Source organism: Corticium candelabrum, chromosome 11 (assembly GCF_963422355.1).
Source record: "Corticium candelabrum chromosome 11, ooCorCand1.1, whole genome shotgun sequence".
NCBI lineage: Eukaryota > Metazoa > Porifera > Homoscleromorpha > Homosclerophorida > Plakinidae > Corticium > Corticium candelabrum.
In genome coordinates, this window is record NC_085095.1 from 8,257,357 (window position 1) to 8,270,925 (window position 13,569).

At 44.2% G+C, this 13,569-nt stretch overlaps 3 protein-coding genes and 1 long non-coding RNA gene across 4 annotated transcripts; 2 read left to right on the forward strand and 2 right to left on the reverse strand.

Moving 5' to 3' along the window:
* Nucleotides 1-3,778: 3,778 nt before the first annotated feature.
* On the reverse strand, nucleotides 3,779-4,427 carry LOC134187499 (uncharacterized). Its single transcript, XR_009971121.1, has 3 exons — nucleotides 4,342-4,427; nucleotides 4,203-4,281; nucleotides 3,779-4,146 (listed from the first exon to the last, which is right to left on the reverse strand). It is a non-coding gene; the product is annotated as an uncharacterized LOC134187499 (long non-coding RNA).
* Nucleotides 4,428-4,474: 47 nt separating this feature from the next.
* On the forward strand, nucleotides 4,475-6,416 carry LOC134186384 (monocarboxylate transporter 12-like). Its single transcript, XM_062654344.1, has 2 exons — nucleotides 4,475-4,835; nucleotides 4,962-6,416. Exons 1-2 carry the CDS (start codon nucleotides 4,535-4,537, stop codon nucleotides 6,221-6,223), a joined length of 1,563 nt encoding a protein of 520 aa, XP_062510328.1. The 5' UTR covers nucleotides 4,475-4,534; the 3' UTR covers nucleotides 6,224-6,416.
* Nucleotides 6,417-6,783: 367 nt separating this feature from the next.
* LOC134186429 (betaine--homocysteine S-methyltransferase 1-like) lies at nucleotides 6,784-8,836 on the reverse strand. Its single transcript, XM_062654404.1, has 7 exons — nucleotides 8,735-8,836; nucleotides 8,187-8,633; nucleotides 7,935-8,082; nucleotides 7,696-7,878; nucleotides 7,467-7,597; nucleotides 7,044-7,144; nucleotides 6,784-6,982 (listed from the first exon to the last, which is right to left on the reverse strand). The coding sequence occupies exons 1-7, from the start codon at nucleotides 8,795-8,797 to the stop codon at nucleotides 6,901-6,903; spliced, it is 1,155 nt and encodes a 384-aa protein (XP_062510388.1). The 5' UTR covers nucleotides 8,798-8,836; the 3' UTR covers nucleotides 6,784-6,900.
* Nucleotides 8,837-9,226: 390 nt separating this feature from the next.
* On the forward strand, nucleotides 9,227-10,240 carry LOC134186430 (uncharacterized). The gene is made up of 2 exons (XM_062654405.1): nucleotides 9,227-9,625; nucleotides 9,685-10,240. The coding sequence occupies exons 1-2, from the start codon at nucleotides 9,505-9,507 to the stop codon at nucleotides 9,996-9,998; spliced, it is 435 nt and encodes a 144-aa protein (XP_062510389.1). The 5' UTR covers nucleotides 9,227-9,504; the 3' UTR covers nucleotides 9,999-10,240.
* The last annotated feature ends 3,329 nt before the right edge of the window (nucleotides 10,241-13,569 follow it).

Genomic DNA, 13,569 nt, shown 5'->3' on the forward strand with positions numbered 1-13,569 from the left:
GACGTAATTGACCAATATAGAGCGTTTCGAAAGCCAAAGAATACGTCAACTCGAAGAGCGAAATTTGAACCAACCGCCAGACTACACGCATGCGTACTACTACTACTACTAGTAGTATATTACTACTATTACTACTATTATCAACGGCACTCAACACAACACTATATCAATCCATTCAATTAAACAAACCCACTTAAGTCAATCTATCTATACATTGCTGCAGTAACAGGCCATGCTACCCTTTAATCATAAGGGGATAAAGTAGCTAAAATTTATCTACTGATAAACTATGTCTCCATTTAGTTAGCGATGTTGTTGCCCTAGTGTACCAGGACTCATCCGATAGGACTGATTCTTCTAGATCTTTTTTCACATTATCTCTCCAACGCTTTTGAGGTCCTCCTGGTGCCATCCGAAAAAGAACTATCTTTGGAATTCTGTCACAGGCATCCTTGCCAAATGACCCAACCATTCCAGTCGTCTTTTGCTATATTTTTTGTTATATTCTCCATGTCACCCCATCTTGTTAACAGAGCACTCGTAGAAAGGAGGTCTTCCCACTGCTGAATTCTTAATATACCGAAAACAGATCTAACACACTGACTGTGAAACACTTCTATCTTTTTCAAATCACAATGCAGTGGTGTCCAACATTCAGCTCCGTATAAAAGCACTGACAAAACGCACAATTCACAAGCTCTGCATTTGTTGGTATTGACAGGTTTTGTTTCCAAACACTCCTACCTTTAGAGCACCAAAAGCTCTAGATGCTTTGGCAATCCATTGTTGTATTTCAGTTGTACAATGACCCGATAGTGTTATTGTTGAGCCAAGATAAGAAAATTCTGACACAGATTCTGTATCGTGTTAGTACGTACGTGTATATGGAACACAACACCAACTACAACTACAACCAGGCATGTGCACTACATCCTATCACTTATAACCCTACATCCCCCCTTTTCCAAAAAAAGTTCTACCAGCTATACTACTGCATATGATCCTTCAAATGTACCGGCTTCACAACAACTCTTCCACTTCTTGTGGTTCTGGTGTATCTGATTTGCCAGTGACTGGTAATGTATTGGTGTCTTTCTAACCGTAGGCTCGAGAGTCCAGCCGGTCATCTCCCCCCCCCCCCCCCCCCCCGGTGGAGTAAGACCGGCTGGAGACATTCACCACTCAAAAAAAAACCGCTGCCTCTCTATCCTCCAATCAGGATTTTACACGTTTGATTAGTGTTTGTGCATGCACGTGTATTCACGATAACTGCTGATAGCAATGCTCGTCGCTATTGGCTCTCTACTACTGCATTTGTAACTGAGTAGACAATTGCTTTTACAGTCTGATATTACATTTTGTTAGCGTGTGAAGCTACACCTGCATTCGTCTTCCTTTTTGTACTTGAAGGAATAGGCAGCGGATGCAAAACAACTTCTAGTCGCTTAGGGTGTCGTACGTTGCATGCATTAAACGAGTAGACCATCTACAAAGCGTGGTATTTGCACTCAACGCAGGGCAACGTGCAGAGCTATGATTTGCGTACATTGCGTTCGACCTTTGGTTGGCCTCTGTGGTTAACTTTGAGTCTAGCACTCTTAGAACAAGTGACAGACAACAGGAAGAGCTGGCAAGAGTCGACCTGTTGTTTGTAGACTTGGATGGCACGTGTCAAGACTACACGTACTTGTGTCAGAGCGAAATTACATTAGCAAAGAGCCAATAGCGATGTGCATCCCTATCGAAGATGCACAAACATTGAACGGTACTCTGATTGGAGAATAGAGAGTCGGCGGTTTGTTTGAGTGGCGAATGTCTCCAGCCGGTCTCTCTCCGCCACGGGGGAGATGACCAGCTGGACTCTCGAGCCTATTCTAACCGGTAATTATACTGGACTGACTGCTCATCTATATCTAGGTGCCACCTTTCTGAGATACAACCAATGCCTCCCTTGAATACTGTTGAATACTGTCTCAAAATGTCTGACACTTTGAGACCCTCTCTTCGGTGCCTCTATCTTCAAAACTGAGCTTTCGTCAACTGTAAAGAGTCCCATCTGCACACTTGATCTAGCTCCAATGATCAAAGTTGGAGCGTCTTGACAACAATGAATTGTCGTTTGTACTTCTTGTTGTTGCAAGTGTTTGTCATCTTCAAGTCACACTTGTCAAAGGCTTGATCTTCTCGTGATTAAACATTGACAGCAATTGTTTGGTGGGTAATATCTTTACACTTTCTGGTAGATCTTTCAGCCGCACTATGTTGCATATGGCTCCTGTGTCTACTGGAAATTATATGATTTTCCCAAATACTCTCATTGAGACATACAGTTGTGATCTGAGTCATTCCTGCTATCTTTTTCATGTGGATAGATGGTCAGTGTCATTAGCTGTTCATAATCTAAGTCTTCGTCAGAGACTTGAATACTATGTTGGACTTTGGCTTCCGTCCTTGCCTTTGCCGATTGTAGCTTGACCTCTCTCTTTGACGCACAACATTGCATTGCGTAGTGGTGCTGTTTGCCACAATTAGAGCACATTTTCCCATAAGCTGGACAATATTTGTCTCTTCGTATCTGGTGCAAAAATCTGCAGTGATCGCAGTGATCGCCTCCCCCCCCCCCCCCCCCCGAAGAAGGCATCTTCTTACGTGTTTCCTGTTTCACTCCGATTCCAGACTTAATTGCCATATTTAGAATCCAGGGATGTGTGTGATCCAAAAGTGAAATGCCTTCTGGCTACCGACAGAGCATGTAGGCCCTCTACCATACTCATTTCTTTCATCTGCTTGTCTGTGGCTTCTCTCGCTCCGCACATATTCACACAGGGTTCTCAACATAAGCCCTTTTTCTCCAAGAGCTGTTTCCTGAGTCCCGAGTAGTTCACACCACAAACAATTCTGTCACGTAGTAGTTTGTCTGACATATTCCCAAACCGACAGTGCCCAACCATTTTGCTGAGAACTGTGAGGTACACTCATCGAAAGGCTCTTGCTGTTCCTGATCACGCTTGTTGAAGACGTATCGATCGTAGATGACGTTGCTTTCCCCAATGCAGTGTTCCTCGAACAATTGAAGCACTCATTCCATTGTCTATTTCTCTGCCTCGTCGCTGAATGGCAGTGAATTGTATATGCGGAGTCCGTGCTGCCTAATGCAAGTGATAAATGTCGCAACTCACATTTCATTTGCTTCTTCTCGTAGTGTTGTGACGATTTCGTATGATATTCACACTTGTCGCCATTCTCTCCAATTCTGTGCCAAGTCTTGAAGTGGTTTTGGTGTATTCCTCCGAGATAAAATGCCGATCTCATAGGAATGGCATCCACCGCTGTGTGTGTGTGTGTGTGTGGTGTCTTCTCATTCCTCTCGTTAATCACCTGATTCTCATTCGGTAATCCAACTTGTTCCGCTTGTTTGGCCATTCATGAGTTAGCAACCAACTCCTGTCACCATCATGTATCATGTTTAGAGAATCATGTTAGTACATATACGTGTATATAAGCTATTAACACAACACCAACTACAACTACAATAGGGCATGCGCACAACATCATATCACTTCATTAATTATAACCCCACAGATTCAACAGCCTCATTGCCAACCATAGAGTGCTCTTGTCATCATCATTGACATAATCCCAGACACACACATATGTACACACACACACACACACACACACACACACACACACACACACACACACACACGCACGCACGCACGCACGCACGCACACACACACACACACACACACACACACACACCAGTAGTTTCTTGGTCATCCCAATTTACGGTCTGTAAGTATGAAAATTTCAAAGTGACTTTTTATTAATTAAGTACATGCATGTAGTTAAAACCTTCCACGACCTGGTAAAAGGGCGTACGCGCAAAACCAGGCAATGTCTAGGACAAAATAAACGCTTCTGACCATTTTGAGATTCTTTTCTCTTGATGCTACAGTTTGTGACTTGCTTTTAGCAACGGATTTTTGCAAATACTCTGCTTCTTTCATCACAAATGTTTGCACAGCTTGAAGAACACGATGCCACGTTACAAATCGTCTCTCCCGTCTCTCTTCTGAGCTTTCATCCAAGTGTTGAATGACTTCACGACAACTTAGGAGCTGTTTTGCTCGTTTCGCTGCTTCCTGCACACAAACTCTTCAGCAAGTGTACCCAAAGGAACCCTTGCAAAACTACTTACTCGCCGATCGTTCACCTTGTCTCCTTCAAGGCGACTGCATATACTAGAGAATTCCATACATCTATCGCTGTTCATTTTCCTTCAACAACAATCGCCAATTTGACAACACGCAAGGTAGAGCGTGTAACTAGATACTTACACAAGTTTGAGTTTTGAAATGCTGGAACGAATTATATACACGAACACGTGGTGCGAAAGAAGAAAACAAAAAAGGGAGTACCCGCCAAATAGTGTTAGCATCGGCGCACGCTAGCAATCGGGTTGCTATCAAATACCAAGTTGATAATTAATTCGACATATTTTTGGCTGTCCAGTATACGACTATTCACTAGATGAGATCTCGGAAGCGAGAAGAGGACAAGCAGGATGTCCTATCAAAGAAAGTAGAGCCAACTTTAGAGAACCCTCCTGATGGAGGGTGGGGCTGGGTCGTCTGCTTGGCCTGTTTCTATGTCCAGTTCGTCGTTATTGGCTTGCAGTTTGCGTTTGGTGTGATCTATACGACGTATCTAGACCCGCGATGTGCACACAACACTGTTGGAAACGCATCAGGTGACGGAACCAACGTTCACGGCAACAGTACGCCACCTCGTACAGACTGCGGAGGGTTTGGAGAAGGCAGAGGGAAGACAGGTAAAGGATCATTGTTTTTGTTACATATCGTTCTTTGCTGGCGAATAGCAAGGAAATGGAAAGAAGACGAGGACGCGGGTAGTCTTGTCTATATTTTCGTGTTTCAGTTTGTTTTCTTTTTTATAGCGTGGGTCACGTCGATTTGTTTGGCTATCATTTTTGCAACAAGTCTGCCTATAGCTGGCATATTGTCTGACAAATTTGGATCTCGTCCTGTGGTGCTTGTTGGTGCCCTTCTGTCAGCAACTGCTTACTTGGTGAGCTCATATATGACTGAGCTATCATATCTCTACCTGTCATACGGTCTATTGGCTGGTATTGGCTTTGGGCTAGTGTACATGCCGTCTGTACTCACAATCGGCCAATATTTCAAACGGAAACGAGGATTTGCATATGGACTGGCATGTGCTGGAGCTGATGTGGGAACAGTGACTATGGCACCCGTAACTCAAGTATTGCTGGATTGTATTCAGTGGCAGGGAGCTTTCAGGGTGTATAGCGGACTGGCCTTGTCGTTGGTGGTAGCAAGCTTAGTCTACCAGCCATTGCCCACACACTCTCGAACACTAGATCAAGACAAGGAAGTGGAGAAACAGGAGCAGAGTCGTCGTCACGTCTGCATTGATTTTAGTTTGTGGATAAATCCTTTATTTCTAACTGCAACTGCAGCGAATGGTTTAATGGCATTCGGCTTCCTTATCCCTTATGTCCACTTGGTGAAACATGCTGAAGATATGAACATCGAGCCAAGAGAAGGTGCCCTACTCATTACATACATTGGAATATCATCTATCCTTGGAAGAGTGGTATTAGGCCGAGCAGCTGATCATCCGTTGATTAATAGACTATATGTTGTGCAGCTCAGTATTGCCATTGCTGGTGTGGCCAACATTGTCTGTCCATTCTTTACTAATTATAGTGGACTCATATTCTACTCTCTTCTGTTCGGAATGTTCAATGGCGCTGCTGTCTCTCTTATGCCTGCACTCTTAGTTGACTATCTTGGTATACAAAAGTTTGCACAGGCATTGGGGCTAATGCTAGGTGCTGAGGCTCTAGCTGTTCTCTTAGGACCACCATCTGCTGGGTGGATTTATGACTCCACACATTCCTATCACATTGCATTCTATTTGAGTGGAGCAGCTATGGTGAGTGGAGCTATTGTTCTTGCTGCATTGCCGTGTTTGAGGAGGAAGATGAAGCGGAAAGCACAAACAAAGCTTATTGCACAGCAAGGGCAACAAGACCTTGATCATGCCCCTACAGCAATAGTGTGTAGGACTGAAAGCTTTAGTATGGACTTTAGACTAAATGAGAGATCTTGCCACGACCTTGCAATGGCAATGACAAGACTGCAAGAGACAGCACAGAATTTGTCCAGCTTGTAAGTATGCAGCTGACTTTAAATAAATTGATTATTATACATCATTACAGTTGGGTAAGAAGGCAGTGAAGTATTTATATGTTTAAGCTTTAGTTTGATATTTATAATGAAAGTGTATACCAGACTACTCAGTAGTGTATTATCATTTCAAAGTATTCATGTCATGATGATAATAATATAGCAAGTTGGAAGGTGGATATGTTATGCTTGACCTTACCGTGAAGTTCGTTTGACAAGTTGCATCTCTGAGGTTGCCACATAATGTTTATTGAAAGTCTGGAATTCTATCTGAGTGTGTAGTGGAAGCACTTGAGGTGTACATAATTCATATTAATCCACTCATTAGAGTAACCAGTCAGACACAAATGATACAAATCAGGTGATCTGAAGTATTAAGGGTGGATTAATATGCTCTTCAGTTTAATATGAGATTAACAACTGGATTTGACTCTGTGCATATTGAATGGCCAACTGGTAGCTTGTTCCAGTGATCTTTGTCACGTTTGCCATGTACACATTGCCAATACCTGTATATACTGGTTGCAGTACTAGACTGACACCATGTCAAAATGACAAACTGAATTGCAAATTCAGAAACAAAAGGCCACTGAAAAGTAGCAAACACATGAAGTTACATGGGATTTGTCCACTGTTAGCCATTAGCCTCCAACATCTTGAGGGTTAACTAGCTAATGGAGAAGAAAATATGGGACTGAAAGGGCGTCCAGTCGCTGGTGGCTTGCTCCAATAATCTTTCCCTTGCCTGTAAGACAGCTGGTCACTGTCATGTCAGTCAGTAGATGGATGACCAATATATTCAGTACCTTAGTGCCATGGATGGACGAGTACTACCTCTCAAACTCTCTCCCCATGGTCCATGCTTCTTACTGGCAGCGCCTAAACAGCCAACCCTCTCAGGTGCCAACTAGAAAAATCCAAAAATTATCCTTACACAACTATAAAGAAATACAATTAAAACAATCTATCAATCTTCAGCTTACAATTATGCTAAAACCTGTGATAATTTCATAACAGCTAGTAAGACAGAGCCAGACAGCAACTAATCAAAGTCAGGTAAAAAAGGGATCTGTACACTCCTAATTGGTGTCAAAGTCATCCTGTTCCATTCTTAAAATCACACAGCACATGAACTATTTAATTATCAAACATCCATTAGAAACAAGATCTACCTACCATCAACAATAGTTATGCCTAGGATTATTAAGATTTCTTGGGTATATTGTTACCTCTTCTGCAATAGCTCTAATGTGGTAAGACTCCATTCCACAACATCCTCCAAGATATCTCACACCCATCTCATGAGCATCTCGAGCAAACTTGTGTATTTCAAATCGAGTTAGCAAACGAGGCTCAAGTGCTAAAATGAAATGAACAAAAAATTAAAGCTATCAGCAGTGGCTTGTATACAGTCAGTATTATAAGTGATAAATTATACGTATACTAAATCATTAATACCAAAAGGATTCTCAGGACTCTCGATGAGACCAAACTTGTTTACATCAGGTGTGTGATATGGCATTGGTTGACACATAAGATACGTATTGAGACCAGCTTCACTAAGAGCTTTCTTCATCATTCCTACTGTCCTTAAAGACATGGTGGGGTCAAACAAGCAGTTGACACCAACAACATGAGCACCTAAAACATACAATGACATGCAATGACCTAATCATAAATGTTTCTGTGAGACTAACCAGCCTTCGCCATGGCCAATGCACATTCTTCAGGAGAATGACCATCAGCATCCCCTTCTGGTCCAATGCACATGCTTGCTGCTAAAGGCATGCCTATAGTCTTACAGACTTCGATTGCCCACAGCATCTCTTCCAAATGACTAAAGAACTAGGCAGTAGAAAGAATACTTAGTCAAACGTGGAAACTCCAATTGTCTCTAGTAACCCCTAAACGTACTGTAGCTATACCGTCACAGTGCACAATATTTTTACCTCTATAATAAGAAAGTCAACGTCATGCTTGGCGAATACATCTGTTTGCACTTTAAACTCGCTCTGCACAACGGTCTTTCCTTTCCCTTCCGTATAACTGGGTGTGGGTGACAGTCCTGCAGCCACCAAAGTACCATATTGATCTGCCACCTTCCTTGCCAAGCGACACGCTTCTTTATTGATGTTAGTTACACCGAAATTGGCTGCTGCCGTATTTCCTGCAGCTGCCAGCTTATCTTCACTAGCATAAAATGTAAACGCCTGCGTAACGTCAGCACCGGCTCTTGCAAACTCCTTGTGCAGACCAATGACAGCATCAGGATTCTCAACGACAGCTTCTGGTGTCCAATAGCCTGCCTTCACGTAGCCACGACGCTCAAGAACGAAACAATAGCTGCCATCACTAATGACCGGACCATCTGCAAGTCGTTCGAGTAGACCTTTTTTCTACACATGAGCATAAATAAAGCACATGTACAATGCATGCATGGACTGTGGAGGAGGTGAAAGGTCAATATCGGCAAAAAGTTGTAATTGTGCACACATACTTCTGTCCTCTTTCTTTTGACTTCCTGGCTCTCGCCATCAGCGTGACTGCTCAATGCGGACATACTAAAAATTTAATTTAATTAAGCTAAAGTGTCACAAGATTTACAACGCGCGCTAGGAACCAATCTATTAAATAGCTACATTACTCTAGACTCGTGCCCAGTCCTCCACCGCGCTAGGTTGCTTACACCACGTGCGCTAGCTGTCACGTGTTTATACGTCCATGTGGTTTCACACGTGTGATTGGCCTCAGCACGGAGGAGGACTGGGACCATGCTTCGTCACGTGACAAACATGTTTGTAACGTGACCGAAATGGCGTGACATGATTGGTAGATACTACTTCTATTTAGCATGATAGTTCCGTAGGAGGGCTTTTGTAATGCATGATTACACAATTAGAAAGACTAAGTACACAACAATTATAGAGCCACTAAGCCATTACGTGCCAATAACTTGTTGATGGCGTCCTTGTCCGTGAGAGTGCGACCAGAGAAGGACTTTCGAGAAGAGCGGTCTCAATGGTAAGTGCAAGTGCATTCGCGCGCGCCTAGACCTTCTACATACCTGTCGAGCCACACGAGTACGTGAAGGTAAGTAAAGTCTCTCTTTTTCAAAAGGCTGCGACGGGTCCTGATCCCTGTATCTGCCAGAGCACCGCGTTCAGGCGTCCCTGTTAGTTACGTCTGGCAGATTTTGTTGGACCAATCTTAAGCTAATATCAGTCACGTCGAGGTGGCTCGTAAGCTTTCCCGGAAGCTCGCCACAGGATGGACCATGCCACCAGAACATACGTCTACGTTGGTATTGCCTTCGCAGCAGTCTCTGTTGGAGTTATAGCACATTCTACTGACGTTTCAGACTTGCGGAATCACCCCTCGCCTTATGCAAGTAAGATACGCACTGCGTACAAGAGGTGTGCACTTGCAGAGTGCCTGTCTGACCTGTAGATGTCACAAGGAGAAATCGACAAGATTCGAATCAAGCAAGTGGGACTTGTCCAACTCCAGCGAAGCAACATGTCTCAAGAGATTATGCGGAGACGCCAATCAATTGGCAATTAGTAGAAACGACTCTGTCGTCCGAGGTAGATCGAACGTTTGCGGGAGTCCGACTGCTGTTCTCTTGGTCGAGGGCCTGTTTCGTGGCAAGATTTACGCCGTTTCTCCGTGAAAGACATCGAAGACACGATGCGTCGTCAAAGCCCTCATTTGTTTGGCATCTTGCAAGCGCTGGTCAAAGGGAAAGCCAACGAGGATGCTGACAGCACACGCCTGCAGGCTCTCATCACCGGCACTGTGGCACTGAAGTTCTGAGATCGCCAAAGCAGTGGGATTGGACTCCTAACAGCCTACATGCTTGTTTGCTCGCGGTACAGGAAAGCAAGCAATTACAGACCTCAACCATCTTGGTGTCTCGCAATCATATCAACAGGTTTAGCGACGTCTAACTAAAGAACTTGACGAATGATTACCAGGATGTACAGCAGCTCACGAAAGAGACACACATCTGGGTGTATGACAATCTGAATTTGTATTTAGATTTAGATCTGCTCTAGATTTAATTTGTGAAGGTAGTCAAATGTACGAAATATGTCCGTCATGGGCTGCGTTATCCTACTCTAGACTCTGCTAGCCGGCGCAGTTTTACGAAGAGGATCGTGCATGTGCATGATGGCGTTGATTTGTGAGGCCAGGCGACTGACCGGTTGTAGGCAAGTTGTTAGGCTCTTGCTAATCTACCACCTTCTGTGTCGTTTAGCAGAGCCTCTTAGAAATCTTAGCTGAGACCAGTGGGCTGAGCTAAATAACTTAATTAGACTCAAAGCATGTCACGTGACGAAGCATGGTCCCACCGTGCTTAAGCCAACCACACGTGTGAAACCACATGGACCTATACACACGTGACAGCTAGCGCACGTGGTGTAAGCAACCTAGCGCGGAGGAGGACTGGGCACGAGTCTAACATTACTCATAGAGCATAGTATGTGTAAGAGTTTAGTCATCCTAAAAATTTTTCTGAAAATTCAAAACACAGTGAAAAGTGCTATGAAAATTCTCCAGCTACCTGTTTAATTTATACTGTAGACTACCTGGACGACAAGGCTGGAAGTTAAGAAGCCTTCTGGCTTGCCAGTCATCTGGCTTGCCAGTCATCAACTAAATTTCTCTGCATGCGATTAAGAAAGTCTCTGAATCACATGCAGATGACTCACGTGCAGAGAAATTTACTTGATGACTGGCAAGCCAGAAGGCTTCTTCACTTCGAGTGCTGGCCTTGTCTGGGAACAGTAAAACAGCTAGAGAAATTTCATAGCACTTTTCACTGTGTTCTGAATTTTCTCTCACCCTTCAACAAATAGATATACATTAGGGTTGCCAATATGTAATTTGACAAATAAATCTCCAGGCCAAAACTGTAGCCCAAAGAGACATTTGGGATTACCACTGTTGATATTGATTACTTTTAAACAACTGACATCAATAAATCATGTGGTCAGATTTCACACACACACACACACGCACGCGCGTGCGAGCGCACACACACACACACACTTCACTTCACGCTGCGTTCATTCCAATGAGAAACGATGCAGGCCAAGGTCACCATAGGCTATATCAGAGGAGTGGATGTTCTCTGACAGCAGAAATACTCGTGGTTGTGGAGGCCTTGTTGCCGGAATGTTTGGTGACAGTACTGACATTGACTAGTCAGGGACTGACCATGTTTCTGTCTCTGGTGGTTTACAAGGCCAGCATGATTTACAGCAGTAAATCCACAACCATTAAGGCTGCAGTGTAAAGCAAACTCTGATGTCGTTTGCCTTGCTTTGCGGCAACGTTTCTGCTCATCCCTGCAGTATTTCTCTTGTTCTTCCTTCTTGAAATTTACTTTCTGTGTGGCAGCCCAGATCTGATTCCTCCACTCATTCCTATCTTCAGCTAGTATCCTCCAAACCCCATCACAATTGCAATTCCTTAAATTCCTCAGTACTAAATCGTTCCATCTCATTCTCTGGCCTCCGACTGAACGTCTACCCTGGGGTGATGCACACAACAAAAGCTTCCTTGGTAGATGACACTCATCAGACCACGAGCTCGTCGTCTCCACGTTTCGATTCAAGATTAAAACAAAGCGTTGTCAGTATCATCATTCTCCTCCTCGGCAGACCAAGTTTTTACCATCGGACAAAATATTAGCCTTTTGTGCATCTCTCGCAGATGCTTATGTCAGCCACCATGCTAACCCTAGTCCATGTTCACTTTGTATTGAGGATGAGTGGGCCTCCTTCAAGTCGATCAGCAATCCAGGAAGCCAGTGGCAACCCACCACCCTTGCCAAAGAAGAAGGAGGCTGATTGGATCACAGAAGAAGTGAGAAACCTCTCCAGAAAGAAGAAAGAAGCGTGGCTACACCTACGGAACATATCTAGTATTGATGACCAGCAACATCCAAATGCCTTGGCAGAGTATTGCAGACTGAGAAGTTAACCAAGGTGGCTGCTGACAAGGCATCCAAGTCTTCATCATCCTAGTAAAGAATAGATTCATTCTCTCAAGTGACATCGACAAGTTTCAACGTTGGGCAGAACATTTTGCAGAAGTGTCTAATTGTTGCTCATCAAGCTGCCAGTTGGATACTGATGCACTACCCGACATCATTGCTGCCACACCATCTTACAGAGAACTATTCCCAGACGATGAAAACTTGTCCCAGCCCATATCTGAAGATGAGATTCAGGTAGCTATCGCACAGCTCAGAGATGGTAAGGCTCCAGGAGATGACGGCATATCTGCTGAGTTGCTGAAGTTGGGAGGAGGCGAAACCATCTGCTGGCTCACTACACTGTTCAACTTCATCTGGAGCAGCGAGAGTATCCCCTCAGATTGGTTGAACCACCTCATTGTCCCTCTTCACAAGAAGGGAAGTCGTTCCGAGTGCGACGACTATAGAGGCATTGCCCTCTTGAGCATCCCCAGCAACGTTTTTACTCGTGTTATATTGAACACACACACACACACACACACACACACACACACACACACACACACACACACACACACACACACACACACACACACACACTTCACTTCACGCTGCGTTCATTCCAATGAGAAATGATGCAGGCCAAGGTCACCATAGGCTATATCAGAGTAGATGTTCTTTGACAGCAGAAACGCTCGTGGTTGTGGAGGCCTTGTTGCCGGAATGTTTGGTGACAGTACTGACATTGACTAGTCAGGGACTGACCATGTTTCTGTCTCTGGTGGTTTACAAGGCCAGCATGATTTACAGCAGTAAATCCACAACTATCAAAGCTGCAGTGTAAAGCAAACTCTGATGTCGTTTGCCTTGCTTCGCGGCGACGTTTCTGCTCATCCCTGCAGTATTTCTCATGTTCTTCCTTCTTGAAATTTACTTTCTGTGTGGCAGCCCAGATCTGATTCCTCCACTCATTCCTATCTTCTGCTAGTATCCTCCAAACCCCATCACGATTGCAATTCCTTAAATCCCTCAGTACTAAATCGTTCCATCTCATTCTCTGGCCTCCGACTGAACGTCTACCCTGGGGTGATGCACACACCAAAAGCTTCCTTGGTAGACAACACTCATCCATGCACAAGACGTGACCCAATAACCGAAGACGTCTCTGTGTCAGCATGGTGGAGATTCTTTGCAGGTGGGCTATCTTTCTGATGGAGGTGTCTGTCTTCCAGTCCCATAGGGACACTCCAAGGATGGAGTGTAGGCTTCTCATCACAAAACTCTGCAAGTGGTGTATCTGCAGCTCCAGAAGTACTGCTGTTTCCAAACCATACAAAAGGGTGGAAAGA

Coding starts and splice junctions, on each gene's coding strand:
- LOC134186384 (XM_062654344.1), top strand. CDS start 4,535: ATGAGATCTCGGAAGCGAGAAGAGGACAAGCAGGATGTCCTATCAAAG. Junction 4,836..4,961: donor AGAAGGCAGAGGGAAGACAG/GTAAAGGATCAT, acceptor TCTTTTTTATAG/CGTGGGTCACGTCGATTTGT.
- LOC134186429 (XM_062654404.1), bottom strand. CDS start 8,797: ATGTCCGCATTGAGCAGTCACGCTGATGGCGAGAGCCAGGAAGTCAAA. Junction 8,083..8,186: donor TTGACTTTCTTATTATAGAG/GTAAAAATATTG, acceptor TCTACTGCCTAG/TTCTTTAGTCATTTGGAAGA. Junction 6,983..7,043: donor CGTCCATCCATGGCACTAAG/GTACTGAATATA, acceptor GCTGTCTTACAG/GCAAGGGAAAGATTATTGGA.
- LOC134186430 (XM_062654405.1), top strand. CDS start 9,505: ATGGACCATGCCACCAGAACATACGTCTACGTTGGTATTGCCTTCGCA. Junction 9,626..9,684: donor TCACCCCTCGCCTTATGCAA/GTAAGATACGCA, acceptor TCTGACCTGTAG/ATGTCACAAGGAGAAATCGA.